The sequence below is a fragment of the Orcinus orca genome, chromosome 6, assembly GCF_937001465.1.
Source record: "Orcinus orca chromosome 6, mOrcOrc1.1, whole genome shotgun sequence".
Taxonomy (NCBI): Eukaryota; Metazoa; Chordata; class Mammalia; order Artiodactyla; family Delphinidae; genus Orcinus; species Orcinus orca.
This window is the reverse complement of record NC_064564.1, coordinates 99436552-99463958: the sequence shown is the minus strand read 5'-3', so window position 1 is coordinate 99463958 and position 27407 is coordinate 99436552. Positions and strand designations below refer to the sequence as shown.

The 27407-nt window shown below is 35.3% G+C and overlaps 1 protein-coding gene across 5 annotated transcripts in view; it reads left to right on the top strand.

Moving 5' to 3' along the window:
- The window catches only part of PTBP3 (polypyrimidine tract binding protein 3), a 101522-nt gene that overhangs the window by 32616 nt on the left and 41499 nt on the right, over positions 1-27407 (top strand). For 2 of the 5 annotated variants that reach the window (XM_012532801.3, XM_033427440.2), the window contains 4 exons: positions 196-271; positions 15905-16074; positions 18465-18611; positions 26439-26603. In XM_012532801.3, the coding sequence (XP_012388255.1) occupies positions 247-271; positions 15905-16074; positions 18465-18611; positions 26439-26603 (507 nt within the window). In that variant the 5' untranslated portion in view covers positions 196-246. Of the gene's footprint in view, positions 1-195; positions 281-15904; positions 16075-18464; positions 18612-26438; positions 26604-27407 lie in introns of those variants that run through there. The other 3 variants (XM_012532800.3, XM_049710968.1, XM_049710969.1) reach the window with 3 other exon arrangements.

The window sequence follows — 27407 nt, the reverse complement described above, 5'->3', positions numbered from 1 at the left end:
TCATGTGGATGTTCAATAATTTTTGTTTACTATTAAGTTCACTTCCAACCTTTAGATTTTATGATTCTTGAAGACTTCCCCTTAAGTGCCTTGATATTCAGATTAAGTAATATTAGCTTTTAATATTTTTAGTAGTAAATATGGACCATTATCCAAGACTTGTTTTATTAACAGAATATTGCTCTTGCTTTTCAGCGGGGATCTGATGAGCTTCTTTCTTCCGACATCGTTAACGGACCTTTTACCATGAACAGTTCCACTCGTTCTGCAGGTGTGTATGGTGAGTTTTCATTTTTTCAAAATCTGAGATGTTTTCTTTCTCTGGGTTTCAAAAATTTTCTTTTCACCATGTTCTTATTTTGCTCATCTTATAAACATGCAGTGCTATTATTTACAACAAAATCTAAAATTTGTGGCAGTGAAGTTCATATAGATGAAATTATTAGTTACAGCACTTAAATTTTAAGCATTAATTTGGATTTAATTAGATAATTACTTTTTTGACTGACATTCTTTGTAACATAGTTGTGATAAAATTATCACAGTAAGTAAAATTATCACATAGTTGTGATAAAATTATCAGTAAGTTGGTGATCTAGAACTATTGAGTAAAAGAGCTAGATTTAAAAACTTGTGTTGAATGATGATGGATTTAGAGTAGAAGTATTAAAACTATAAGTTCACATGATTTTAAAAATAAATGTTCTTGAAATTTAGGGGCTATAAAATGAATTGGAGGAGTGCAATACTTGAGAGAGAGTGAGCAGTTAGGGGGCTATTGCTGTATAAGAAATCCTAGTAAGGGTGGAGAATTTGTACTATAGCAGTAGTAGTTGTGATGGTGAGAATTAGAGAACTTAACAGAAGGTGAAATAATTGATGGTAATTAATCGAATGTTTGAATAAGGAATTCCATTGATGATTTATAGGTTTAGACTTAGATAATTGGATAGCTGAATTGTGGTGCCTTCATTTATATTAGAAAGTACAGGAAGAGCAGGGTTGGACAATATGGCAGGTTCAGTTTTTTTTGTCTTTTGTTTTTTTTTTGGCCGCATGGCATGTGGGATCTTAGTTCCCCGACCAGGGATCGAACCCGCACCCCCTGCATTGGAAGCACAGAGTCTTAACCACTGGACCGCCAGGGAAGTCCCCAGATTTTTTTTTTTTTTTTTTTTTTTTTGCGGTACGCGGGCCGTTGCGGAGCACAGGCTCCGGACGCGCGAGCTCAGCGGCCATGGCTCACGGGCCCAGCCGCTCCGCGGCACGCGGGATCCTCCTGGACCGGGGCACGAACCCGTGTCCCCTGCATCAGCAGGCGGACTCTCAACCACTGCGCCACCAGGGAAGCCCAGTCCCCAGATTTTTATATATTGATTTGAGGTTCCTCTGGGGACATCCAGATGGAAGTGTGAGATAGGTAGTGGGTTCTGGTCTCAACATCATAAGAGAAATTTGGAAGTCAATATCATAATACACTTAACAACTGAAGCCATGAGAGTGGAGAGTCTCTGAAAAGGTGAGATCTTTATCCAGATGTTTTGGTGTTACAGGGAGTTAGGGAATGAGTAGACCTCACTTTCCAGACCCTGAGTTACATGATGTTTGGGAGAGTGAACAACCTTTATGTGAAGACCCTGTAAGAGAAGTGAACCAGGTTCAGTTAAGACAAAAGATGTAAAAATCCAGTGAAGAGATTAAGAATGTTTGGGAATTGGTCAGCCATGGTACATTGCTCTAGAAGACTAAATGGAAGGATTTTGTAGGCAGGACAGCAGCAGGGGGTTTGTTCATGTGGAAGTGTGAACAGGGTACTTAGAGCAGGAGATTAAAGCAGCTTTCTCAAAAATGACCTGGCATCAGAATCACCCGGAGGGCTTGCTAAAGCACAGTTGCAGAGTCCATCCTCAGAATTTCTAATTCAGTAGATCTGGAGTGGGTCCTGAGAATTTGCATTTCCACAAGTTCACAGGTAATGATGATGCTGCCATATGAGGAACCACACTTTAAGAGGTAGTGCCAGGGAACCACACTTTAAGAGAACTGCTGAATGAAGGAAATGCTAGAAATCTGAAGTTCCTAAACCTGATTATCCTCTTGATCTGGTAGGCTTTTAAGAAAATTTCGGCCCTTACTCCTAGAGTTAACAGTACATCTAGGGTGGGACCCATGTATTCTTTTTTTTATAAATTTATTTATTTTTTAATTTATTTTTGGGTGCGTTGGGTCTTCATTGCTGCGCGTGGGTGTCTCTTGTTGCAGCGAGCGGGGGCTGCTCTTAGTTGCAGTGCATGGGCTTCTCATTGTGGTGACCTCTCCTGCTGCAGAGTACGGGCTCTAGGCACGTGGGCTTCAGCAGTTGTGACACTCAGGCTCAGTAGTTGTGGTTCACGGGCTCCAGAGCACAGGCTCAGTAGTTGTGGCGCACGGGCTTAGTTGCTCCGCAGCGTGTGGGATCTTCCTAGATCAGGGCTCAAACCCTTGTCCCCTGCATTGGCAGGAGGATTCTTAACCACTGTGCCACCTGGGAAGCCCTTGTTCTTATTTTTAAAACTGAGGTCAGTTTGTTCGGTCATGTTTACAAACTACTGGGATGGATGACCAGAAGGACTGACATCCTGATTGATTGATTACTTAGGAAAAGAAGTATGAGCTGTGAGTTTAGCTGGCATCAGTAGTCTGCTGTGTTTTGCTTTTATGTTTTCAATTTCTTCTTGTATCCCATTCCATTCTAGGTTCAGTGTTTTTCTTCTTAAAGCACATCGTCTTTAGTAGCTATTTCAGCAAAACTCTATAAATGGTAACCTCTTAGACTGACTAAAAATGTCTATTTTGATATTACTATTGAATGGTAGTTAGCTATTTAGAATTCCAGGTTGACAGTTATTTTCTCTCAGTACTTTGAAGGTATTGTTTTATTATTCTTTTGGCATCTGTTGTTGAGAAGTCTTTTGTCAATCTATTATTATTTTGTAGATAGTATTAGTTCTCTGTAGTTGTTTTAACATTTTTCTCTTTAATTTTGTTCTGTGGTTTCTCTAGCTGTGTCTAGGTGTAGATCACTAGTTCTCAACCCTGGATGTTCACTAAAATAGCTTGGGAAGCTTTGAAGAAAATACAGACACCTTGACCTACTCCACACCAATTCCAAAATTACAGGAGGGGGAAGGGGGACCTAGGCACTGTTTTTAATTTGTTTCTAAAGTTTCTTAGGTGATACATGTAAGGTGCAGCCAGTGTTGGAGACCATTGCTGCAGACTTACTTTCATTTATTCTGTCTAGGAGTGACCCTACTTTCCAAAGAATTGTTTCCTTTTGGAACTCCAGTTAGACATGTATAGGACCACCTCATTTAGTCCTGCAAGTTGTTTTAACCTCTTACATTTATTGTCACCTTTTTCTCATTAAGGTCTTGTATTTTGGATAATTTCCTTGAAATGATTTTCTGATTCATTCATTATTTGTTCAGCTTTGTCTAATATGCTGTTTAATCCTTCTATTGAGTAATTGATTTCAAGGCATATATTTTTCATTTTTCTCTGTTTTATTTGATTCATTTTTAAAGATGATCTAGTTTTGTTGTTATTTAGAAAAACAGTATCGTGTTCTTTTTTTATGGTTTCCATTGCTTTTTCCCCCTAATTTTTTAATTATTTAAAACAAAATTTTTATAGTCTCAGATTTTACAATTATGGAGTTCTTTAGGGTGCTAATATTACTTGGTTTTGTATCTGCTAGTATTTGCTTATGGTATATTATTTTTCCTTGATTCATAATTTTTGGTTGTGAGGTAATCTTTGGCTGAATTATTTTCTTCTTCTGTGAGAATCTTCAGGGAAGTTTTGTGTTTGCTCTGCTAGACTTGCTAGGGTATCACCAGCCCCTAACACGTCCTAATGTATATGTTAATTTATTGCTTTGGGGATTCCTACCAGAAGGGAAGAGAAAATTAAAAATCCAGACATTTACATTCAAATCTATGAACAGAGATAGACTTCCTTGTTAAATATCTGTGATACATGGAAAATTTCTAATTTTAGTTTGCCTTTTATGAGGGGTTGTTGGCCTGCTGAAGGGTTTGCCTGTTGATACGTAAAAACTTCTTTTTTTAGGTCACCTATACATTAAAAATACTTCTGTAATGTTTGATTCAGTATTTGCAATTCTCTAAAAGCTTCAAAAACTAAAGATTTTGGTACTCCATTCCTTGACTTCTTTGAATAAATATTTCTAATTGATTTTGAACAAATTGTGTCAAAGTTTTTAGGGCTCATTTATAAACAAGTTAAATCCCTTTGTAAGTTACTTAAGTAGTTCTTCAAAGACACAAATAATTTAAAAAATCACATTGATAATGCATAGCTAAAAGAAAGCCATGTATTGTGTTGAAAGATCTTTTTTGTATTCAGTACAGTCTTCATCACAAAATTTTTGTAGTTCAGTTAATCTAAATGTGGATTTTAAAATATTTGTAAAATTTGACGACTATAATTTTTCTTTCTATCTGTAGAATATTGCTTGTTTGGTAACAAGCTATGTGTGCACCAAATAGATTGCAGATACATGTCTACTTTATGGGACTGTCAGAACACTGTTTTTGCCATGACATCTTGCTGCACCAAAATTTATATTTGTATTATTACCCCAAAGAAGTTTTATTTTTAGCTGAGTTTTTTAAACTGAATTTTCATTAGTGTCACACATTTCACTTTTGATAGAATGACTTCCCAGAAACTTTCCTTTGATTCCATTGAAAGTATTTAATACTATACCATTATTGGGTAATAACTGATTTTCTAATGTTTGCAGATGATGATAAAACTGATACAATTTAACTGTTTGCAAAGTTCTGTTAGTGGTGTCAGTATATTAACATCTGACACTTTATTGTTTACACATGGAGAAGAAACTTTGCAAGTTAAATTAATTCAGAATTACAGATTTATGGATTTACTATAAGATATAAAATGGAATGATTATAAACGTAATTGTATTTCATGTGTAACTGGCCTGTAATTCCCACATTTTCCACAGACTGGCAGCCTGGCAGCCAAATGAATAGCATAGGTAGAAGGTTGAATACTGATGGAAGGAGTTAGGAGCTATCCTTAGCTACTTGTGTCCCACTGCATTTCTTCTCTTTTTTTTTAATTTTTTTAAAATTTAAAAAAATTTTTTAAATTTTCTTTTCAAATTGTTTTCTTTTTTTTTCCTTTGGTTGTGTTGGGTCTTCGTTGCTGCATGCGGGTTTTCTCTAGCTGCGGCAAGCAGAGGCTACTCTTCATTGTGGTGCGCGGGCTTCTCATTGCAGTGGCTTCTCTTGTTGTAGAGCACGGGCTCTAGGCACACAGGCTTCAGTAATTGCAGCATGTGGGCTCAGTAGTTGCTGCGCACAGGGTTTAGGGCATGTGGGCTTCAGTAGTTGTGGCACGCGGTCTCAGTAGTTGTGGCCCACAGGCTCTAGAGTGCAGGCTCAGTAGTTGTGGCTCATGGGCTTAGCTGCTCTGCGGCATGTGGGATCTTCCCAGACCAGGGCTCAAACCCATGTCCCCTGCATTGGCAGCTGGATTCTTAACCACTGCGCCACCAGGGAAGTCCCCACTGCCACTGCATTTCTTTTCTTTTTTCTTCCTTCCTCCCTTCCTCCCTTCCTCCTTTCCTCCCTCCCTCCCTTCTTTCCTCTTTAAATCAAAGACTCTGTGTGTTGTCTGTGAAAAAGTCATGAAGAGATTCCGTCTCACTGGTTAACATTGGTTAACATTCAGATTTAATCACTGTACATGTGGTTTATAAACTACTAGATGAGAGCACGGCAAAAACTGGAAGTTAAAAAAATCAATTGGATCTACTAAGCCTATTCTAGCTTATTTCAATGCAACTGTTAATTTTTTTTCAAAAGAGAAGATGTTAAACTGTACAGGTTGCTACAACAATGATGCCAAATTGTGACTGTCCCAGGCAAACTGGTCGTTCTGCTTAGATATTAATATTCCTTAAGAATATCTCTTAGCCTATAATGGACATATGAACTTTAAATTATTTTGTGTAGTTCTAGAACAGCACCTCATTCCCTATTCCTTCCCCACAAAATCTTAGGGATTCTGAAATGTTGATCTTTTTGTGTAATTATTTTTCCATCTGGGAATATGGCATGTGAGTCCATGGTTTTAGGTCTTATTTTATGTCCTTTGGTAATTATGAAAATGTTTTATACTTTTCTACATAAATCATATGCTTTTCCTCCTAAATTTAATCTTAGGAATTATGGCAGAGACTGTTTGTTGGGTACCCCAATACTTTCTATTTTCTTTAGCAACAGAGCTCTAATTTTTATCTGGGCACATTGCCACTCAGATTAAATGACTGCTTTTCCAGTCTTCCTTATAGCTAGGTGTGGTCATGTGATTGAGTGCTGTCTAATGAGATATAAGTGGAAGTGTTACTTCTGGGGCATCTCTGCATGGTTTTTTCCTCTTTCGTCTTGCTGCCTGTAGGAGTTCTAGCTTCCATCTGTGAGAAAAGTGCTCCAGAAACCTGCCCTTGAATCTGTTGGTGAATATTAAGCCACACGTGCCTTACCAGTAGGGGTGGTATATCAGCTCTAGCATAAAAGCTATTCTAAACCCACCCTAACAAGACTTAAAAACAAGCTCCAAAACAATTACCTGATCTTAAAGTAACTTAACTTTTTTCCAGAAAGGAGTCTGGCACTTCATTTTTTCCAGAAAGGAGTCTGGCACTTTAAAGGAATAAAACAATTCCAGTGCTCACAATGTTGAGCATTCAATCAAAAATTGCAACCCATAGCTAGGAGAAAAATCAGTCCATAGAAACACACCTAGAAAATAACAGATGATGAAGTTAGCAGATTTGTACTTTGGAACAGTTATTAAAGTATGTGAAAGGATTTAAAGGAAAATATCAACATAACAGGGAGAAAATGAAAGCTAAAAATCAAATAGAACTTCTAGAGATAAAGTTATAATATCTAAAAAAAAAACATGGCATGGCTGTAACAGCACTAATATTCTGTAAAAGAAATGATCAGTGAATTTAAAGACAGCAATAGAAACTAAAGCACACAGACCAAAAGACTGAAAAAGAAATGAACAGAGCCTTAATAATCTGTAGAACAAAATTAAGTGGTCTAAACATATGTGTAATTGAAGTTCCAGAAAAAAAGTTGGGAGTGGGGAAACAAATATATCTGAAGAAATAATGACTGAAAATACTCCAGATATGGTGGAAACTGTAAAGCCACATATCCAAGAAGTTCGGTGAGCCACAGGCAGGATAAACACAGTGAAAACCACACCAAATCTCCTCATAATCAAATTGCTGAAAACCAGGAATGCAGAACAAATCTTAAAAGTAGCCAGAGGAAAAAAGTCACATTTATTCAGAGAAACAAAGATAAGAGTAATGAGAGTGCTTGCCTGAAACTGCAAACCAGAAGACAGTTGAGCAACATCTTTAAAGTACTGTAGATAAATACAATGAAACAAATTCTATATCCAGTTAAAATATTTTTCAAAAATAAAGTTAAAATAAAGCCTTATTTGAGGCACACAAGAGCTGAGAGCATTTGTTAGTAACAGACTTACATTTTATGAAATGGAAAAGGAAATTCCTCAGACTTGAGGAAAATGATACCAGGTGGAAACTTGGATCTACACAAAGTGGTAAATATGTGGATATGTGACTTTTCTTTCTCATTTTTTTGGATAATTTAAAAGATGATTGAGGGATTCTGGGAAGATGGTAGAGTAAGAAGCACCAGGAGTCTGTCTTTCTACCTAGACAACAATTGCACTGGCAGAATCTGTCTATAAATAATTTGGAACTCTGGAGTCTTTTGAAGGCTTGCAAGTTCCAGGGGAAGACTTGGAAGGTAAATTGTGGTTAATTTTGGTCAATTTTAGCTCTTAGTGCAGCAGCAGCTACCCATCCCTCATGCTCAGTCACATGGCAGGCAACTGTGTGGTTCCAGAGCAGCTTACAAATAGGAGCCAGGGTAGGCAAAAAGGACCTTGTCCTTCAACTTCAAGGGTTCTGTGCTCTGATTGCTGGTGCTTCTTCTGATCATGCAGGTAGGACAAAGAGGTAGGCAGCCATTGTTCTTGCATCTCCCGCTATTGTTGCAAGCCAGCACGCCCCACTCCCAATATATGTGACTTCCAGAGCATATAAAAGGCTGGTGCTTTTCACACCCTCCTCCCCTTCATTTTCTCTTTTTTTCCCCTTTTGGGAGCCAAAGATTGAAGACTAGGACATTAAAAAACAGCTGCATCTACAGGGAAAATTAGAAAGTGATAGTGCATGCCCAGGAAAAGGCTCAGAAGACACCTGAGTAGAACTTAAATTTACACCTCAAGCTGATCCTTGGCGTAAACACAGTCTAAAACAATCAAAAACAATAACACAAATGAGAAAACCCCTAGAAAGGGGAAGAGTCTGATTTCCAGAGTTACCATATTCCCAAATTTGATGAAAAACATGAATATAAACATCCAAGAAGCTTAATGAACTCCAAGTAAGATGAATTCAATGAGACCCACACTGAGACACCTTTATAATGAAACTTTCAAAAGTCAGAGACAAAGAGAGAATCCTGAAAGTATCGAGAGAGAATCAACTTATCACATACAAGGGATCCTCAATAAGAATATGACCAGATTTCTCTTCAGGAACTTCGGACAGATGTCAGTGGGCCAATATATTCAAAGTGCTAAAAGAATAAAACTGTCAACCAAGTATCCCATGTTTGGTAAATTTTTCTTTCAAAAGTGAAAGAGAAATTTCCACATGAGCAAAAACTGAAGGATTTTATTACCACTAGATTTGCCCTGCAAGAAATATTCAAAGGAGTCCCTTAGGGTGAAATGAAAGGACACCGGCCAGTAGCTCAAAGCCATATGAAGAAATAAAGATCTCAGTGAAGGCCCTTATAAAAGCCAATATTATTCTAACAGTGGTTTGTTATCTACTTTTTGTTTTCTGTAGATTTAAGGGGCTAATACATTTTTTAAAATTATTAATCTAAAAGCTACCAAGTTACTTGGTTTGTAACTCCACATTTTGTTTTCTAAATAATTTAGGAGACTAATGCATTAAAAGAATTGTTAGTTTGTGTTTCTGGGCACACACTGTATAAAGATGTAATTTTGTGATAATAATGGAAAGGGGTGGGGACAGAGCTGTAAAGGAGCAGAGTTTTTGTATGTTATTGAAGTTAAGCTGGTCTAAATTCAAATTAAAGTGTTATAACTTTAGGATGTTAAATGTAATCCCCATGGTAACCACAAAGAAAATAGCTATATGATATGCACAAAAGGAAATAAGAAAGAATACTTAGAGTAGTCAGAATCTTAGAGAATAGAATGGTGGTTGCTAGGGGCTGGAAGAAGGGAGGACTAGGGAACTACTTTTTAATGGGTATAGAGTTTCTGTTTTACAAGGTGAAAAGTGCTGTGGAGATAGGTGGTGGTGATAGTTACACATTATGAATATGTTTAACACCACTGAATTCTACGTTTAAAAATAGTTAAGATAGCGAATTTTATGTGTATTATACCACAGTAAAAAATTATTTGAAAAAAAAGTATAGAATGCTCTCTATGGAAAGCTCCATAAGACACAATAAGTGAATAAAATAAGATGCAAAAAGAAAAATAAGTAATTGACTATTTAAAGCAAGATAATATTAATATATTTGGGGAGTTATAGCATATGTGAAAAGTATAATATATGATAGTAACACAAAGGATATGATAAGGAAAATAGACATATACTTTGAAAAGTTCTTACATAATACCTAGGTGTTATAATATTATTTTAAGGTAGACTGGGGTAAGTTAAAGATATGAATTGTCAATTTAACCCCAGAGCAGTCGCTTAAAAAAAAGTAAACAAAAAAAGTAAAGATTATAATTAAAAAACAGAGATTATCTGCCATTGATGTGCATGTTTTATGTGTGACATATTATGTTTCCTTGATAAATTGATCCCTTTATCATTATGAAATGTCTCACTTTATCTCTGGTGATACTCCTTTTCCTGAAGTCTACTTTGTCTGGTATTAGTACAGCCACTCCAGCTTTCTTGTGATTAGTGTTTACATATTTATGTGTTTTCATCCTTTTACTTGTAACCTGGATTTTATATTTTAAATGGGTTTCTTATTCACACCTTATAATTGTTTTGCTTTTATCCAGACCATAATCTCTGCCTTTCAATTAGAATCTTTTTTTTTTTTTTTTTTTTTTTTTTTTTTTGGTGGTACGCGGGCCTCTCACTGTTGTGGCCTCTCCCGTTGCGGAGCACAGGCTCAGTTGCCATGGCTCACGAGCCCAGCCGCTCCGCAGCATGTGGGATCTTCCCGGACCGGGGCACTAACCCGTGTACCCTGCGTTGGCAGGCGGACTCTCAACCACTGTGCCACCAGGGAAGCCCCTCAATTGGAATCTTTATGCCAGTTTCACTTAATATAATTATTGATGTAGTTGGGTTTAAGTCTTTTTTTTTTTTTTTGGCCATGCGATATGCAGGCTCTTAGTTCCCCAGCCAGGGATTGAATCTGCACCCCGCTAAGTCTTTCATCTTCCTATTTATTTCCTATTTGTCCCATATATTTTGTTCTGTTTTTCCTTTAGATTATTTTTTATATTCCATTTTATTTGTCATTTATTACTTTGTATTCCATTTATTTATATTTCTTGATAAATATATGTATCCTAAATATATATATTCACCTAATTACAGAGCTTCAGAATACATAAAGTAAAACTAATAGAACTAAACAGAGAAATAGACAAATCCACAATTACAGCTGCAGATTTCAACACTCCTCTCTCAGTAATTGATAGTGTAGTAGATAAAAATCAATAAGAATCCAGAGCAGGCATTAGCAAACTCTGCCCTGTGGGCCACATCCACTCCATTGCCCATTTTTATATTGCCCATGAGCTAAGATTGATTTTTACATTTAAAAAAAATTTTATGTATTTATGTATGTATGTATGTATTTCGCTCTGCCTGGTCTTTGTCGCGGCATGCAGGATCTTCGTTGCAGCACGTGGGATCTTCAGTTGCAGTATGCGAACTCTTAGTTGCAGCATGTGGGATCCAGTTCCCTGACCAGGGATCAAACCCAGGCCCCTTACATTGGGAGCGCGGAGTCTTAGCCTCTGGACCACCAGGGAATTCCTGATTTTTACATTTTAAATGGTGAAAAACACAAAGAATATTTTCTGATACATGAAAAATTTCTGATACATGAAACTTATATGAAATTAAATTTTGCTATCTATATATAAAACTTTATTTGAACACAGTCATACTTATTTATTGGCTTGGCCGAAAAGTTCGTTTGGGTTTTTCTGCAAGATGTCAGCTATGGCTGTTTTCATGTTACAACTGCAGAGATGAATAGTTGGTTCAGAGCCTGTATGGCCCACAAAAGTCTAAAATATTTATGTGACCCTTTAGAGGAAGTTTGTAGATCACCTAATACAGAAGTTTTCAACACTATCAACCAGCTTGACCTCATTGACATATGGAGCAGTCTCTCGCACACCATCAGCATACATATTCTTTTCAAGTTCACATGAAAAGGTCAGCAAGGTAAACTATATGCTAGGTCCTTAAGTCTCAGTAAATATGAATGCATTAAAATTATGCATTAGAATTGTATTAGCAGTTTTAAGAAATGATCCTCAAATATGTGAGAAAAAAATCTCCAGTTGCTTGGAAAAAGAAAGTAACACTTAATCCATGGATCACATAAGAAGTCACAAGGGAAATTAGAAGATATTTTGAAGTGAATTAATATGAAAACACAACTTACTAAAGTTTGTAGGGTTCAGCTAGAGCTGTTCTTAGAAGGAAATTTACAGCTTTAAATATTTTATTAGAAAAAAGTCTAAAATGAATGATCTAAGCTTCTAAGTGTAGCATAAGAAGAGCAAATTAAACCCCAAGTAAATAGAAAATATTAAATATAAAAACAAAAGTTAATGACATAGAAAATGAGGATTAATGAAACCAATAGCTGTTTTTTTAATAGATCAATAAAATTAATAAACCTCTAGGTAGGTTTATTAAAAAAAGACAGAAATTACTAATATCAAGAACTATCCTGTAGACATTAAAAAGATATTGTTATGGACTGAATGTTTGTGTACCCCCAAAATTCATATGTTTAAGCCCTAACCCCCAATGTGATGCTATTTGGAGATGGGGTCTTTGGAGTGGGGCCCTCACTGGGATTAATGTCTTTATAAGAAGAGATGCCAAAGAGCTTGCTTTTTCCCTCCACCCCTGCCATGTGAGGACCATGTGAAAAGGTGGCTGTCTATAAGCCAGGAAGAATCCTCACTAGAAAGTGACCATGCTGACCCTTGATTTTGGACTTCTAGTCTCCAGAACTGTGAAAAAGTAAATTTGTATTGTTTAAGCCACTCTGTCGTATTTTGTTATGGTGTCCTGAGCAGGCTAAGATAGATATCAAGTGAATATTGTGAACAATTTTAAGCCAATAAGTTTGACAGTTTAGATGAAGTGGACCAATTCCTTGAAAAACACAGGTGCAAAAGAAATAGAAAACCTAAATAGCCCTGTACTTGTTTTAAATATCAAATTGATAATTTAAAAGTCCTTCAAAAAAAAAGAAAAAAAGTCCAGGTTCAATGGTTTTTTGTGGCCATATGGGTTATTTGTCAAAGGTTGTCATACTCTGCATTTAAAATGCAGGTGGATTTTACTATACCTAAAGAATACCCTAATAAAGTTGAATTTTTAAAAAGATCCATATTTCTAGGATAGTTTTCTTGGTAGATCCCTTCAGTTTTCAGATGGGAATATATGAATTTTTAAAAAGTCTCTTCCACTTATCTCTTTGGAACATAATTAATATATAGTAGGCATTCAGGACTTTTCATTATATTCAAAAAATACAAGATTTATGCAAGCTAAGTATTTTGAATGCTTATTTTCATAATACAATTTTGGAAAAGTCTGTGGTGTATCCTTTTGTACAGGGAATAATTTGTCAAAGTTATGTATTCAGTGCATTGCAATTTTCTTGTTTCCTCTTTTATTAAATTATAATGCCATATAATTGCTTATATGCATTTTTCATTTTTAGATTGTTATATTTATCAAGTCTTTAGATATAACCTTTTTGGGTCATCTAGATGAGTAGTTCTTGGGCTTTTAGATTACACAGAATAATAAAATTTCCAATTAATGTTAAGCAATGTCAATTTTGCAAGTAAGAACATCAAGAGAAAAAAATCCACTGTTGTCCACAATCATTATTTTAGCACCAAAAAAGTAGAAAGAACATACTTTCCAGGTAAAATAAGCCCTCCTAAGAAAATCAAGACATAGATTATTGATCACTTTGTACTAGGCATTACACCTAACATTTAAATGTTATCATATTTAATTTTCCAAATACTCATACTACATTTTCCAAATACTGTTATTATACTCATTTTATCGGAGAAGAATCTCAGGCTCAGTTATGTCAGAACAAGATGTGTGATTTCATAGCCCATGCTCTGAACATAGTCTAGGCACTTTTATAATGCAGAACAATTAACAACCTAAAATGGTGATATATTTGCATAATTCTTGATAAAAATTTGTCACCATAGGTCTTTATTTGATAGTTCAGTGCAAGCTCAAATAGCTTATGTAGGTATTCATTTTTTCTCACACATAGTTTTACGGAGATTCTGAACACCTCAGTTAAAGAAACAACCTTCTTAATGTTCATTCATTCATTTTGGAATATTCTGGGTAAACTTACAAAAGCCTTTGGCCTTTAGTATGTTTTTCTAGTCTTTAACACTTTGTGCTGGTTAGAACGCACAAGGTGGTGGTATTGTTGTCTAGCCATCTAGGCTTACAGGGAGGGAGGGTGCAGAAAGGCACTTCATGCTTGGCTTTCACTCCTGTCCACGAGGTGATATTTGGCATTTAATCTAGTGACAGTATTATCATTATAATCCTCATAAACCTGCACATACTCTGAAAATTTTTTGTCACTGTCAGGTTGCTTACTTTTTTCTACAAATGTAAGATTTTTGTGGTTAAGAAAATTACCTTTAAACTTAAGTTTGAATAATGCTTTTATCACTTGCTAGCTGTGTACAAAAATTATTTAATCTCTGAACCTCTGTCTCTTCATCTGTTAAAATTAATAATATTTAACTTAGTATATTTTTGTCAACTCCAGTGAAACAGTGTAAATGAAAACAGCGTGAAAACTAGAAACTAATGGACATTTTAGGTAGCTGGAATCCTGTCAGGGTTTTTAGAGCAGGATAATGACATGATACATCTGTTTAGGTTGATATGATGTTGGATCTGAGTGGAAGTGGGGGAGGGGTGAAACTAGAGGAAGGGAGAGTAGAAGGGGCCAAGATCATAGGTGAGGTGACATTGAGCGTGGAGATGAAAATGGAATCAGTCATTTGGGAGGGAAAAATAAATATTTCATGATGAGAAAGGAGAAGGAACCTCTTGCCTCCCAGATTAATTTCCAACAAATATTTGCCGATTATTTTCCACACTCTGTCCTAGGCATTTGTTATATACAGGCACAGACCTGTAAGGACCTCTAGGAATTGATGGTATTTGGGTCCAGGTAGGATGTTGCCTGCATTTATGAACATAGAGAATTTGGGAGCAAGTGCTGGTTTTGGTATTAAGTCAACCTATTTACCTGTAAGCAAGTTGAGTTCTGTGCCACAGCTATGGGTACAAAATACTGCCATATAATTTTTACGTGGTCCTCATGAAATTTGTTTATTTAGGATCACAGACACCTGATTGTAAAGTTTCATTAGTGTTTAGAAAAATGATAATCTTAGGTGTTTGGAAAGATTATATTTTCCTCCTAATACTGCTAAGTATTTTAGTATTAAAAAAAAACACTGTAATGAAACTTTGGGCTTTCAGATAATTTGCATTCAGTCTTACTTGGTGCTATTTCTGGGAGAAAAACATTTCTGAATCTTATGTACATAAATTTGAGTACTTGTTACAGGCTTGTCAGTTCTAGTTATTGTCACTGTTAAAAGATAGGCTTTAAATAAAATTTGGCTGTAAACTGGCATAATGGATTTCTTAATTTTACAGCAGTGGTTCTCAAACTTTAGGTTGCTTCAGAATCATCTGGAGAGCTTGTTAAAACACAGTTACTGGGATGTTTCTGATTCAGTAGGTCTGAGGTGGGGCTAAAAATTTGTATTTCCAGAAAGGTGATGATGCTTATGTTAAGAACTGCCTGTTATATCATAAGGGATAAGATTATCCTAAGAAACCACAATTTATGTTCTAAAAGTACTTTAAAAAATAGATTGGTAAAAATTATATGATGCCCAAGAAATAAACTTATTTTCATAAACATGCATCTCAAATCCAAATCCTCGTAGGGTGTGATAAATATAAAATTTTTATTACTGACTTTCCTAAAAGTTATTTTTCTTATTTGTTTAATTAGTAATAGGACAAATTAGAAAAATACCTTTAAAATACATTAAAGATATTATAAATACTGTTCTCTATTCACAACAAATAGTTAACTATTTAGAGGTTTTGATACCTCTAAATATGTAATTCATTTACCCAGCACTTTTCCTTGACGTTAAAAATCAGAGTTCAATTTTTAAAAAATATAATACCTGTAGTGAAAAATCAACGCATTCATTGAAAGGTGGATGGTTTTGTTTTCCACTGTCTTCTACTCTTCTCCCATCAGCCCCGTACGTAGTTCATGAATTGCAAAACCTGAAACTCTTGGAATATCAGATGTCAAATGTGATGATATGGTTAATGTAATATGTCAGCCCAAATCAGTTTCAGTAATTTTTTTAAAAATCTTATATTTTTTAGCTAATGGGAATGACAACAAGAAATTTAAAGGAGATAGACCTCCCTGTTCGCCTTCCCGTGTTCTCCATCTTCGCAAAATTCCAAGTGATGTCACCGAAGCAGAGGTCATATCATTAGGTCTACCATTTGGCAAAGTAACTAATCTTTTGATGTTGAAAGGAAAAAGCCAGGTATGTAAGTTTTAAAGATTGACCCACAGTTATTATCTCTGAGTGTTACTGATAAAATGATTTTTAGGGGAATTACCTGGCAGTCCAGTGGTTAGGACTCCGTAGTTTCACTGCCAGGGGTGCAGGTTCAATCCCTGGTGGGGGAACTAAGATCCCACAAGCTGCAAGGTGTGGCCAAAACAAAAAAAAGATTTTATTTTCTTGAATTTTTTTTTCCCCCTAAATTTCATTCTATTTAAATAGTTTTTAAAATAGAACTTTTTAATGACAGGAAGCAGCAAACAAAAATTTTAATGTAGGAAACAGGATTATCTCTTATTCATTGACTTGTTAACAAACATATTTTATATTCTTAATTAAAAAATGGTTTATGAAAATATCCTGTGATTATCAGAAGAGATTGGATTGATTACCATCAGAGATTGGATAATGATGTCTGATTCAGACTCCTCTATCTTTAGTAAACTATTTAACATCCCTGTTTAATGCAGATGAGGTTATTAAGAACTGGAGAAGTTAAATAATATGTCTTAGTATTCAGCCCTTGTTGTGTTTACACATTTTTCTTGCATCTTTTGGAGATAGTACATGCACTTGGATCTTTTTATCACAGATGCCACTATTGAGAATAGCATGGTTTGCACGGTTTGAAAGAGCCAACATGACCGTGTCTAATGGCTGTGAAATGTCTAACTGCCATGTGTTATGTACATTATCGTGTTTCATATAGTGTATCCTATGTTTTATGTCAAATAGCTCTGAGAGGCAGCAGGCAATGTCACACTTTCCTTTGTTTCTGCAGTTGGTTCTAGGTTTATATTTATCTGTAGTGCTAATTGACTGTTATGTTAATTGCTTGTCTTTTGATCATAAATCCTGTTTAGAAAATATCTTGTCAGTAATTACTTCAGGAGATTCTGTTGTGAGTCACTAGTAGTACTTGTAAGCATAATCTTTCCTATGGTTCTTGTAGGTGGAGTGTTGAGGACAGAGTAGGGGTTATTTTCACCAGCCTTTCTGTGGGTAGTGACTTTCGGTTTTCTCTCCACCCTACGTTATGAAAATTGATCCCTTTGGATGCTTTAGGAAAACATAAATAATTCTTTTACTGGACGCCATGTAGAAAAATTTATTTTTACATATGAATTTTTAGGTTGTATATACATTTAGGAAAAAATTCCTGTGATAAGAATCATATTCCAAAGACATTGTTCAGCTTTTCCTTTGTGTGACTGATGTTAGACATTGCAGGAGTTTAGAAACATTTAGAAAGGAGTTTGCAGGAAGAGACTCTCCCCATATAATGAATATTATTAGAATACAGTTTACAAATTCTTTGTTGAAAAGATGATTAAAAACCAGATAGTTAGGAAATATTGCCATAGCTATTTTTGTTACCTTGATCATTTTTATCCACTTCTCTTAGAAATATTAGAAAAAGTGTATTATTGATACAATTGGATAGCAACTTTAAAGTGTGTTGTGGACATCTATACCTTTTAGATAGTATAAATGACTCGAAGTCTGTTTTATTCCTCAAAGACAGTGATTTGGATCAGGGGTTCTTCCTGCATTTTAAATTTGAGATGTTCTTATAGGTAGTTCTGAGGGCTCAGAATGCTTAGTAGATGTCTATATTTTATCTTCTTAACCATTAAGATAGGGTGATAAAACCTGCCACCTTAAAGGTCTGTAAGTATCCTATTCCTGTCATAAGTTAATGGGAGTCCTGACAGCTAGGAGAAGCTTTATACAGAATAAGACATAAATACCAAGGAGCTTCCTCCATCTCAGTTCTTCTTGTGTTAGTCTTCAAATAGCTAATATTAGTACAGTGATTGCCAATATCCAAAAAAGGTCACTTGAATGACCCAAAGCAATATTGACTTAATGTAAGAAGTTCTCCCATTTCCCTGATTTGTACAGTTGAGTCTTTGCACCTGAATGCTCTAATTGTATTCATAAATGGCTGTTTTATAAAAAGGTAGAGAAGAGCAAATCATTATGCCTCATCTCTGTTTGAGAATTTTTTAGGAAGAAACTGAAAGCTACTACTATTTATAGTAGTGATGCACACGTTTATTTTTGCCTTTTTAATTATTTCTAGATTTTAGAAGAAACAGAAATAAGAAGAAAACCAAAAACCACATAAAATCATTTAATCAACTGGCCATTTCCCAATCCCAAATCGTTTATTGAACCCAACTTTTTTCAATTATCTTTTCAGTTACTGTCAATGATACACTTTGAAACAAGTCTTTTCATCCCCTTGGGCACAATGTGATTTCTCTTGAGAATACTGAGTTTAGAGCAAGCTGGAATGACAAAGTAGTTCTTAGCTGCCTTTCAAAAACATGAGCTTTCACTTTACTTTCTTGTGTTTATTGCAGGCTTTCTTAGAAATGGCTTCTGAGGAAGCTGCTGTTACTATGGTGAATTATTACACTCCTGTTACTCCTCACCTTCGAAGCCAGCCTGTTTTTATTCAGTATTCCAATCACAGAGAACTTAAGACTGACAATCTACCTAATCAAGCTGTAAGTATTAAAGGTATTTCTAAAAATAGTTATAAGAACACATGATATAATAACTTAAATTTAATTTTCTGTTTTTCAGAGGAAAAAAAATCATGTGTTTTTCTTCATCTTAGCATGCTCTACTGGTAAAGATTGTTTATGTAAATTCTTACCCAAAGACTTAAGAATAAGAAAGCACTGCCATTTGGAAGTAAGTTTGAAGATACAGCGTTAGAAATGGCAGATATTTAGTTTTCCCTTGAAACTGTTTTCATGAGTGGAAAAAAACATACATTGTTATGTCTCTCTTAAAAATCTCAGATGTGAAAGGAACTGTAGAAGTCAATCCTTTTCTTTTTACAGAACATGTAACATTTGTGTGTTTAGAAGTCAATCCCTTCTTTTTACAGAATATGTAACAAAGGCATTGAGAAGTTGAGTGATGCTTTTATTGTGATGTTAAGTAACTGAACTTAAGATGTTAATAAGAATTTGTATAGATATGTTCATTAAATGAATTTTGACTCTCCAAGGTGAATGTGCAATATAGAATATGAACATTTCTTACCTAATTTTCCAGTTTTTATTTTGATATAATTCATGTTCAAACTTCTGTGTCTCTCCAGGTTGATTTCTAAGTAGCTAAAATAGTAATTTGAAGTAACTTCAGGGTAGGAAAAATTTATCCACAAAGCAAGTACATTTTAAGAAAGGTTTTTTAAATTATGTTGAGAGCAACTTGGCCATGATACTCTTGCTCTAGGCAAAAGAACTCCTTCAGCTCTTTGACTCTGTGTTGAAAGTCATTATAATGCAAGCTGCTGAATTCATAGTTTTACACATTTTTAGAAACAGTGACATTTCCTGCACACAATCCTTAACTTATTAAGAGATATTAATGGCCTATAATAAACTATCTAAACTTAAGAGTAAATGAAATGTTAGATATTTTTAAATAGTATAATTTTTTTTAATGAAAAATTGCCTTGTAAATAGGATACATGCTCATGGTAAAACATTCAAACAATCCAGAAAAATAAAAAATAAAACAATCCAGTTACCCAGATATAACTAATTAACTAACATTTTGCTAACATTTTACTGTGCACCCCTTCTCTATTCAGGTTATTGTCTATGTATATAATTTTATACCAATGGAATCCTAATAGTTTGAAAACTACTGAAAACTAATTATTTTTTCTCTACAATATGTCAGGGATGTTGTTTCATGACAACAAATATAGAATTACTTCATACTTTTTATTTTATTTTTTTACTTCATAATTTTTAAATGACTGCATAATACTCTCTTCAAAAGGGCAGCCATCATTTTTCCCGTTTCTTTTCTTTTTTTAATTTAACATCTTTATTGAAGTATAATTGCTTTACAATGTTGTGTTAGTTTCTGCTGTATATATGTGTACACATATCCCCATATCCCCTCCCTCTTGCATCTCCCTCCCACCCTCCCTATCCCACCCCTCTAGGTGGTCACAAAGCACCGAGCTGATCTCCCTGTCCTGTGCTATCCAGTTTCTTGTTGTTAGATTGAGATTGTTTGCCATGTTATGCTCTTACAAATAGTACTACAGCAGCATTCTTACATATCTTGGCACACATGCAGCATTATCTTATTTATGTTTCTGACAACAAAATTGCTGGGACTAAGCCTATGCATGTTTTATGTTTCAGTATATGTTGCATGATTGCTTTCTCTAAAGCTCATTTGCTGATTTAGGGTGCCACTGATAATATATGAGCAAGCAGTTTTCCTGTCCATCTGTGTTAATATGCTAGTTAACAAATTGTATCTTATTGTTTACTCTCTTTTATTTAATAACTTGTAAAGTGTTTATAGTGATTCCTGTTAATGCAGTTTTTCCCCGATTTTTTCAATTGTGGTAAAATATATATAACGTAAAATTTATCACTTTAACCATTTTTAAGTGTATGGTTCAGTGGCATTAAGTACATTTTCATTGTGCAACCCATCACCACCATCCATCCCCAGAACTTTTTCATCTTCCCAAACTGAAACTCCATACCTGTTATACACTTATTCCTCATTTCCCCTACCCCCACCCTGGCAGCCACCATTCTGTATACTTTCTGTCTAGAATTTTGTCTGCTAATGCAATTTTTAAAATATTTTTATATAATAGTCAAATCTCTGAAGTTGTATTATGGTCTCTGACACGGGTACCATACTCATAAAAACCCAGTATAGCAAGATTAAAAACATTTTTTTTACCTATATTTTCTTATACTTTCATGTTTTGGTTGTTTTTATTTGTAGTGTTTAAATCTTTGTTTTGTTAAGAATATTTTGTGGGTGGAGAGTGAGGCTTTGGTCTTTCTCTTACTCCCAGTGACCAGTTTCTCTTTTGTTGTAGTTGAATAACCCATTTATCAACATTATCCATTCATGGGACTTCCCTGGCAGGCCAGTGGTTAAGACTTTGCCTTCTAATGCAAGGGGTGTGGGTTCGATCCCTGGTTGGGGAGGTAAGATCCCACATGCCTCGTGCCAAAAAACATAAAACAGAAGCACTACTGTAACAAATTCAATGAAGACTTCTTAAAAAATGATTCACATCAAAAAAAATCTTAAAAAATATATATATATCCACTCTTGTGAAACTTGTCTTTTGTCATGGTCTAGTTTTCCATACACAGACTATGCGTATTTACAACCCGCATATATACACTTGTTAGACAGGACTACACATTCTGCTTGCGTGACCCCCATCTACCCTCATGTGTGTGTGGCTCACATGGTATGCAGTCCATGTCTAATATGGACTACCTTTTGGATTCTGTTCTGTTCCATTCCTAATTCAGTGTCCCTAAGGCTTAATATGTTGTAGGGCAAGGCCCTATTCTTTACCCTCTCTTTTTAGAAATTAAATGGATAATATGTTTTGTTTATTTCTCAGGATGTATTAGAATTATTTTGATAACTCCTAACCCCAAAAAACACAGAATTGGGTTGATTTTATAGATTTATTTGTAGATAATTAACATGTCTATATTGCTAACTGATCCTTTTGAGGAGGAAGTTATATTTTATTTCCTATCTTTCAGAAGAATTTTTAATTCTCCTTCATGTAAGTCATGCAGTTTTCACATTAGTGTTATTCCTAAATATGTTAAATTCTTAAAGATGATATAAACAATAAAACTCTTAAAGACTGGATTATTCCAAAGGGAAACAGTGAGAAATCCCGGTTGCTTGGCAACCAAAGCCAGCCCAAATGACCTAGTTTATTCTTAGATAGCCTTCATTTCTTCCCAGTACCCTTTCCATTTTGTTACTTTTGTCCATTTTTTGCATTGGTGTTTGATAAAATAATATTTTTCTTTTATTCAGAGTCCTACACCAAAGCTGAAGTCAAAATTGAAGGTCCTGTTTGCATATATAAAATGTACCAGATGTTTTTTTATTCAGGCAGCCCTCAGAAACTGATAAATTACTGTTTCATTCTCTTCTCTTTGAATAGCAAGATATCCCAAAACATGCACATAACTTCTTTTCCAGCTTATGGACATACTTGGCAGAGGGTCAGGTGAATATCAAGTATCTTTGTCCCTTGGTTTAAGCTAAAATTATAGCTAAAAAATTTAGATCCTATTTTGAGGTACAGCATTTGAGGAGTGGTTGTATTAATATGATTCATTTTTGTATAGACAGTTTTTCTTGACCTTGTGGGTGGAAGTTTATAAATTTGCAAAGAGATGACCATGGAAGGATTTTCCCTTAAAAAATTTCCCAAAAAATCATCCAACGGAACACTTAAGATCTGTGAATTTTGTTGTATATTCATTTCCATCTCAATTTTAAAAATGGCTTCTTCACATTATCCAGGCATGTTTAAATTTTACATGAAGTATATATACCTCCCCCACCTCAATAAAATATTTGTTGATTTTTCCATCATACTACTGCTGTTTCCTTTACCACTAGTTAATGTAACCATTCCGGAGGGTTTGTTGCTGAAACATTTAAAACTATCCCATAATAAGAATTCTGCTGCTTCGTAATGTTTAGTATCAGACACACAGAAAATATGTCTTCTGTGTATCTGAAATATCTCTTCATGTTAAGAAGACATTTCTTTTTTTCCCCCCCTCACTTTTCTGTTGTCCTCAGTGGAAAGTATGCCTCCACTTTGATTTTTTTTTACTTAAATATATTTGCCTAATTAAAAATTGAAACTGTAGAGTTAATTATTAAATAAATCTTTTTCTCAGACTTTTATTGTCAAAATAATTTTTTTGCATGCCTGCTATGCAGAGACTTTTGTACTCAATGCTCTGTGAAGTACTAATGCAGAGTATATTGACAACTCTAGAATGATATGGACAATATATACCATGGCTTCTCATGTTTCTCCACTGTGGTATCTTCTATGCCAAAGAGGAAAGAGTGAAGGAAGAGAAACAACAACAGTAGCAACAATAACAGTAATATAGCAGCAATAAGCATGTATATAGAATTGTTTAATAAAAAGGATTGATAGAATGATTGATGGGTAATGAAGTAAAGTCAGTGAGGTTGGGAATTCCCTGACGGTCCAGTGGTTAGGACTTTGCACTTTCACTGCCGAGGGCCTAGGTTTAATCCCTGGTCGGCGAACTAAGATCCCACAAGCCGCACAGCGCAGGCAAAAAAAAGTTAGTGAGGTTAAGTTTACTTTCAGTTATGCAGGCTTCGTTTTGATAAGATTTAATCATCCTGATAGAAGAAGAAAAGGCACCATTATTCCACTGAGAGCCTCACTATGATGATTTTTCCTAGACATTATGAAGTTGTGATGTCCAGTGTGGTAGCTGCTAGCTAAATGTGGCTAAATTTAAATAAATACAAAAATAAAAATTTCAGTTCCTCAGTTGCACTAGGTACATTTGGAGTGCTTACTGGCCATTTGTGGTTAGTACTGTCATATTGCATACTGTAGATGTTGAACATTTCCATTATCACAAGAAATTCTGTTGGACAGCACTGTTGGTCTTCCATGTCTCTACTTAACCTTTCTTTTTTCTGTGTGTGTGTGCACGCAATACAGTTATAATAACTACTTTAATGTTCTTTTCTGCTAACTCTAATCCGTGTGTTAATTCTGAGTCTTTTTTGAATGACCTCCCAACATCATCATTGCCTATTTAAAGGCTCAAAGTGGAAATGTGAGCCGGTTTTCAAATTTGAAAGCAGTACAACCCTTTTTTCCAAATAAAATCTTACTGGGGAGCCCACTATAAAATACATAAACTGCCATGTTTGAAGCAGAATTAGGATGCTTAGTATTCCACACACTTGGCTTTACGAGAACATAGTTTTGAAAGCTAATGATATAAAATATTCATATAATTTATATATTGTTCTCAAAGATGATTTGGAAACAGCATTTGGTAGTTTGTGTTTTACTTGATATATAAAAGTCTGTATATGACATTAAAATGCTGTTAAAAGGTAAAAAAAAAATGTATATAAAAGTGGAAGTTGTTCAACTCTTAAGCATGCAGAAAGTAAAAGACTGCCACTTTTCCAGAAAGATACTTATTTTAATGTTATTTTTCATAGCAAAATGTTGGAAAGCTACTCATCTCACATTAGAAAGGTGGTATAATAAATAGTAAATTAAAAATTAAAGTCATGAAAACAAATGTTCATATAGAAAACAAAGTACTGAGACAAAGTACTATGTTCTTTAAAATTGCAAGTGAGTACAATATGTAGAAATGAAAGAATCTGCATTAAAGTGGTAGGATTTTTTCATTTTGTGACACAGTTTACTAATTATCACCATTCTTAGGAAATTATAAGTACGGAACAAAAGACTGATGAAAACTTGCATTTAATTTCAATAATCATTAACCGTGCTTTCTCTTCAATTTTCTCTTTCACCTACTTTATTTTTTAAATAATTGTTTTTTTTGTTTTTTTTTGTTTTCTTTAAATAATTGTTTTAAATTTTGAGACAGTCACAAAATTTAAAAAGAGTTACAGATATAATACAAAGAACTGTTGATTCCTTGAGGCATTTGGGAATAAATTGTTAATCTGGTCTGTGTTCACTGGCCAAACTTTTAGTGTGCATTTCCTTCAAAAAAGAATATTCGTCTACACAACCAGAATACAGTGGTCAAAATCAGGAAATTAACATTTGATGCATTACTTCCCTCCAATCCTCAGTCCCCGTTCAAGTTTTTCCAGTTGTCCCAATAATGTTTGTTCCAGCAAAATAAGCATTATTCATAACCACATGTTCCATTTAGAAATCACATCTTCTAGTATCCTTTTATCTGATACAGTTATAGGGTTTTTTTGACTTCGTAACCTTGACGCTTTTGAAAATTATGGGCTACTTATCTTTTAGGCCATCCCTCAATTTGAGTTTGTCTGATGTTTCCTTGTGATTAGATTCAGTGTATGTAGCTTTGACAGGAATGTCACAGAAGTAATGCTCTTTTTTTCTCGTTGCATCATATCAGGGAGCACATAACTTCAATTTGTTGCATTATTGATAGTGTGCTCTTTAATCACTTGATTTGGCTGGTGTTTGCCTGGCTTCTCCACTGTAAAGTTGTGACCTACAAAGGGGGAAAGAAGAGTGTTTGGGGGAAGGTACTTTAAGGCAGTGTAAATATACGGTTCCTTATCAACTGTCAATTTATATCAGCCTATGGACTGAATGTTTCCCATTTCATTTGATGGGTTTTTATTTGTTACAGTCATTATTTTGGTTCTCAAATTGTCCTATATTTGGCCAGTGGGAGCCCCTTCCAGCTGTCTTCTGTGTCCTTTTGGCTCGTTCCCATCATTCTTTGAAAACTTCTTCGCATTCTGGTACAAAACAGCAACAGCAAAACCCCCACAAAACCAGAAAAGTTACACACTCATCTTGTGCTTTCCTTGCTCCAGCTTTAGAGCTGGACATTTTTTAGAGCACCTGCTTCCTTTTAGTGGAGCATGATATTAAAAAACTTTTCTGCCTGCCCCTGCTTGGATTCTAACATTTCATGCCAGGCTGCCCCTCCATTGAATTACTTCCTTAGTCCATTCAGGTCCCCATGGACCGACCTCCTCTTCACCCTGCTTAGATTATTTTTACTACATGTGGACCCCTTCTTAACTCTCCCTGGGTTCTGACAGTCCTGGCTAGGCTACTCTCCTCTGGATGCCTTTCTTACCTATCTCGTGCTCCCTAGGTTCTGACAGCCAACAGTGAGCCACCCACTCACAGATACCTACCTTCCTTACCTTGTTTGGGCTCCGATTTCCCTTACCAGGCAGACCTACCACATGGATGCGCTCCTTGCGTTGCTCAGGCTCTGATGCTCCATGCCAGGATGCCTTTGTATAGGGATGCCGTCCTGCCCCACTCTGAACCACCACAGCTCCTCTCTTCTTCCGTATTTACACCTATCATATGCCACCCAAAGGCTTTAGAACTCAGTTGTTCAGGGAGGAAAAGAGAAGAGGGGGACTTCAGTGAATTTTTTAAAGTGGCCTTTGATGTTACCCTTCACGCTGTCTTTTTTCCTATTGTCATTTAAAAATTATGAAATAAAAGTTATATCCAAATTTTCTTCTTTTTTGGCCATGGTTTTGTTTTCATTTCTTCAAGTAAATTTAAGAACTTTCTTAAATATTGTGTCATTGTGATAAGAAGGCAAGACTTTTGATTCTTGACTGATTACAATTTTAGGATGTATGCATCCAGAGAAAGTAGATATGTATATTTTTATTTAACTATATTAACTTCATATTACTTTACATCAACTAATTTTAAGGATTATATAATGCTTCTGTGTAACCACAAGTTCTCATTTTGCATTGTTAAATAGAGAGCCCAAGCTGCACTGCAGGCTGTCAGTGCTGTCCAGTCAGGAAGTCTGGCCCTTCCTGGAGCTCCTGCTAATGAAGGCACGGTCCTACCTGGGCAGAGCCCTGTGCTCCGAATAATTATTGAAAACCTCTTTTATCCTGTTACCCTGGAAGTTCTTCATCAGGTAAGGAGGAACACTCTTATGAAAGCAGAGTCAAATATGACCTCTGTAACTTCGGATGTTTTATGTCTTTAGTTTTTCAGGTTGTTGATTTTGGTTAATGTATTTGTTTAAATAATAGTAAAAAAAAATCTTCAGCATCCTGTTTCATGCAAGAAATAGTATCAATTAGAGATAGTTTGAGGTTTTTTTTTTTTTTTTTTTTTTTGGCGGTACGCGGGCCTCTCACTGTTGTGGCCTCTCCCGTTGCGGAGCACAGGCTCCGGACGCGCAGGTTCAGCGGCCATGGCTCACGGGCCCAGCCGCTCCGTGGTACGTGGGATCTTCCCGAACTGGGGCACGAACCCGTGTCCCCTGCATCAGCAGGTGAACTCTCAACCACTGCGCCACCAGGGAAGCCCAGAGATACTTTTTTGAAAGCCTCCATTTTCTAACTTAAATACTTGATTTAAAAAGGTATGTAAGAATTCTATTTTTTTATACCTAAGCATGAAAATGAACAAAGCACAGACTCCTATAAAAAGCACCAGTAGTAGTTGTTCCTCAGAAAGTACCATCAGTATAGAAAACAACTAATCTATTTGTACTGACTCCTCCCTACACTTGAGTATTTTTATTTTAAAAACTCTGAAAGGAAAATATGAGTAACTTAAATAAGGAAGTATCATGTTAAATACTAACTGATTCTCAACATAGCTTTCATAGACTACCCATTACTATGTCTAAACTGTCTTGATAAGAGGCAGTGTACCACATCATGGCCTACTGTGAAGATATAGAGTTTAAGAACTGGAAGATCGATCACCT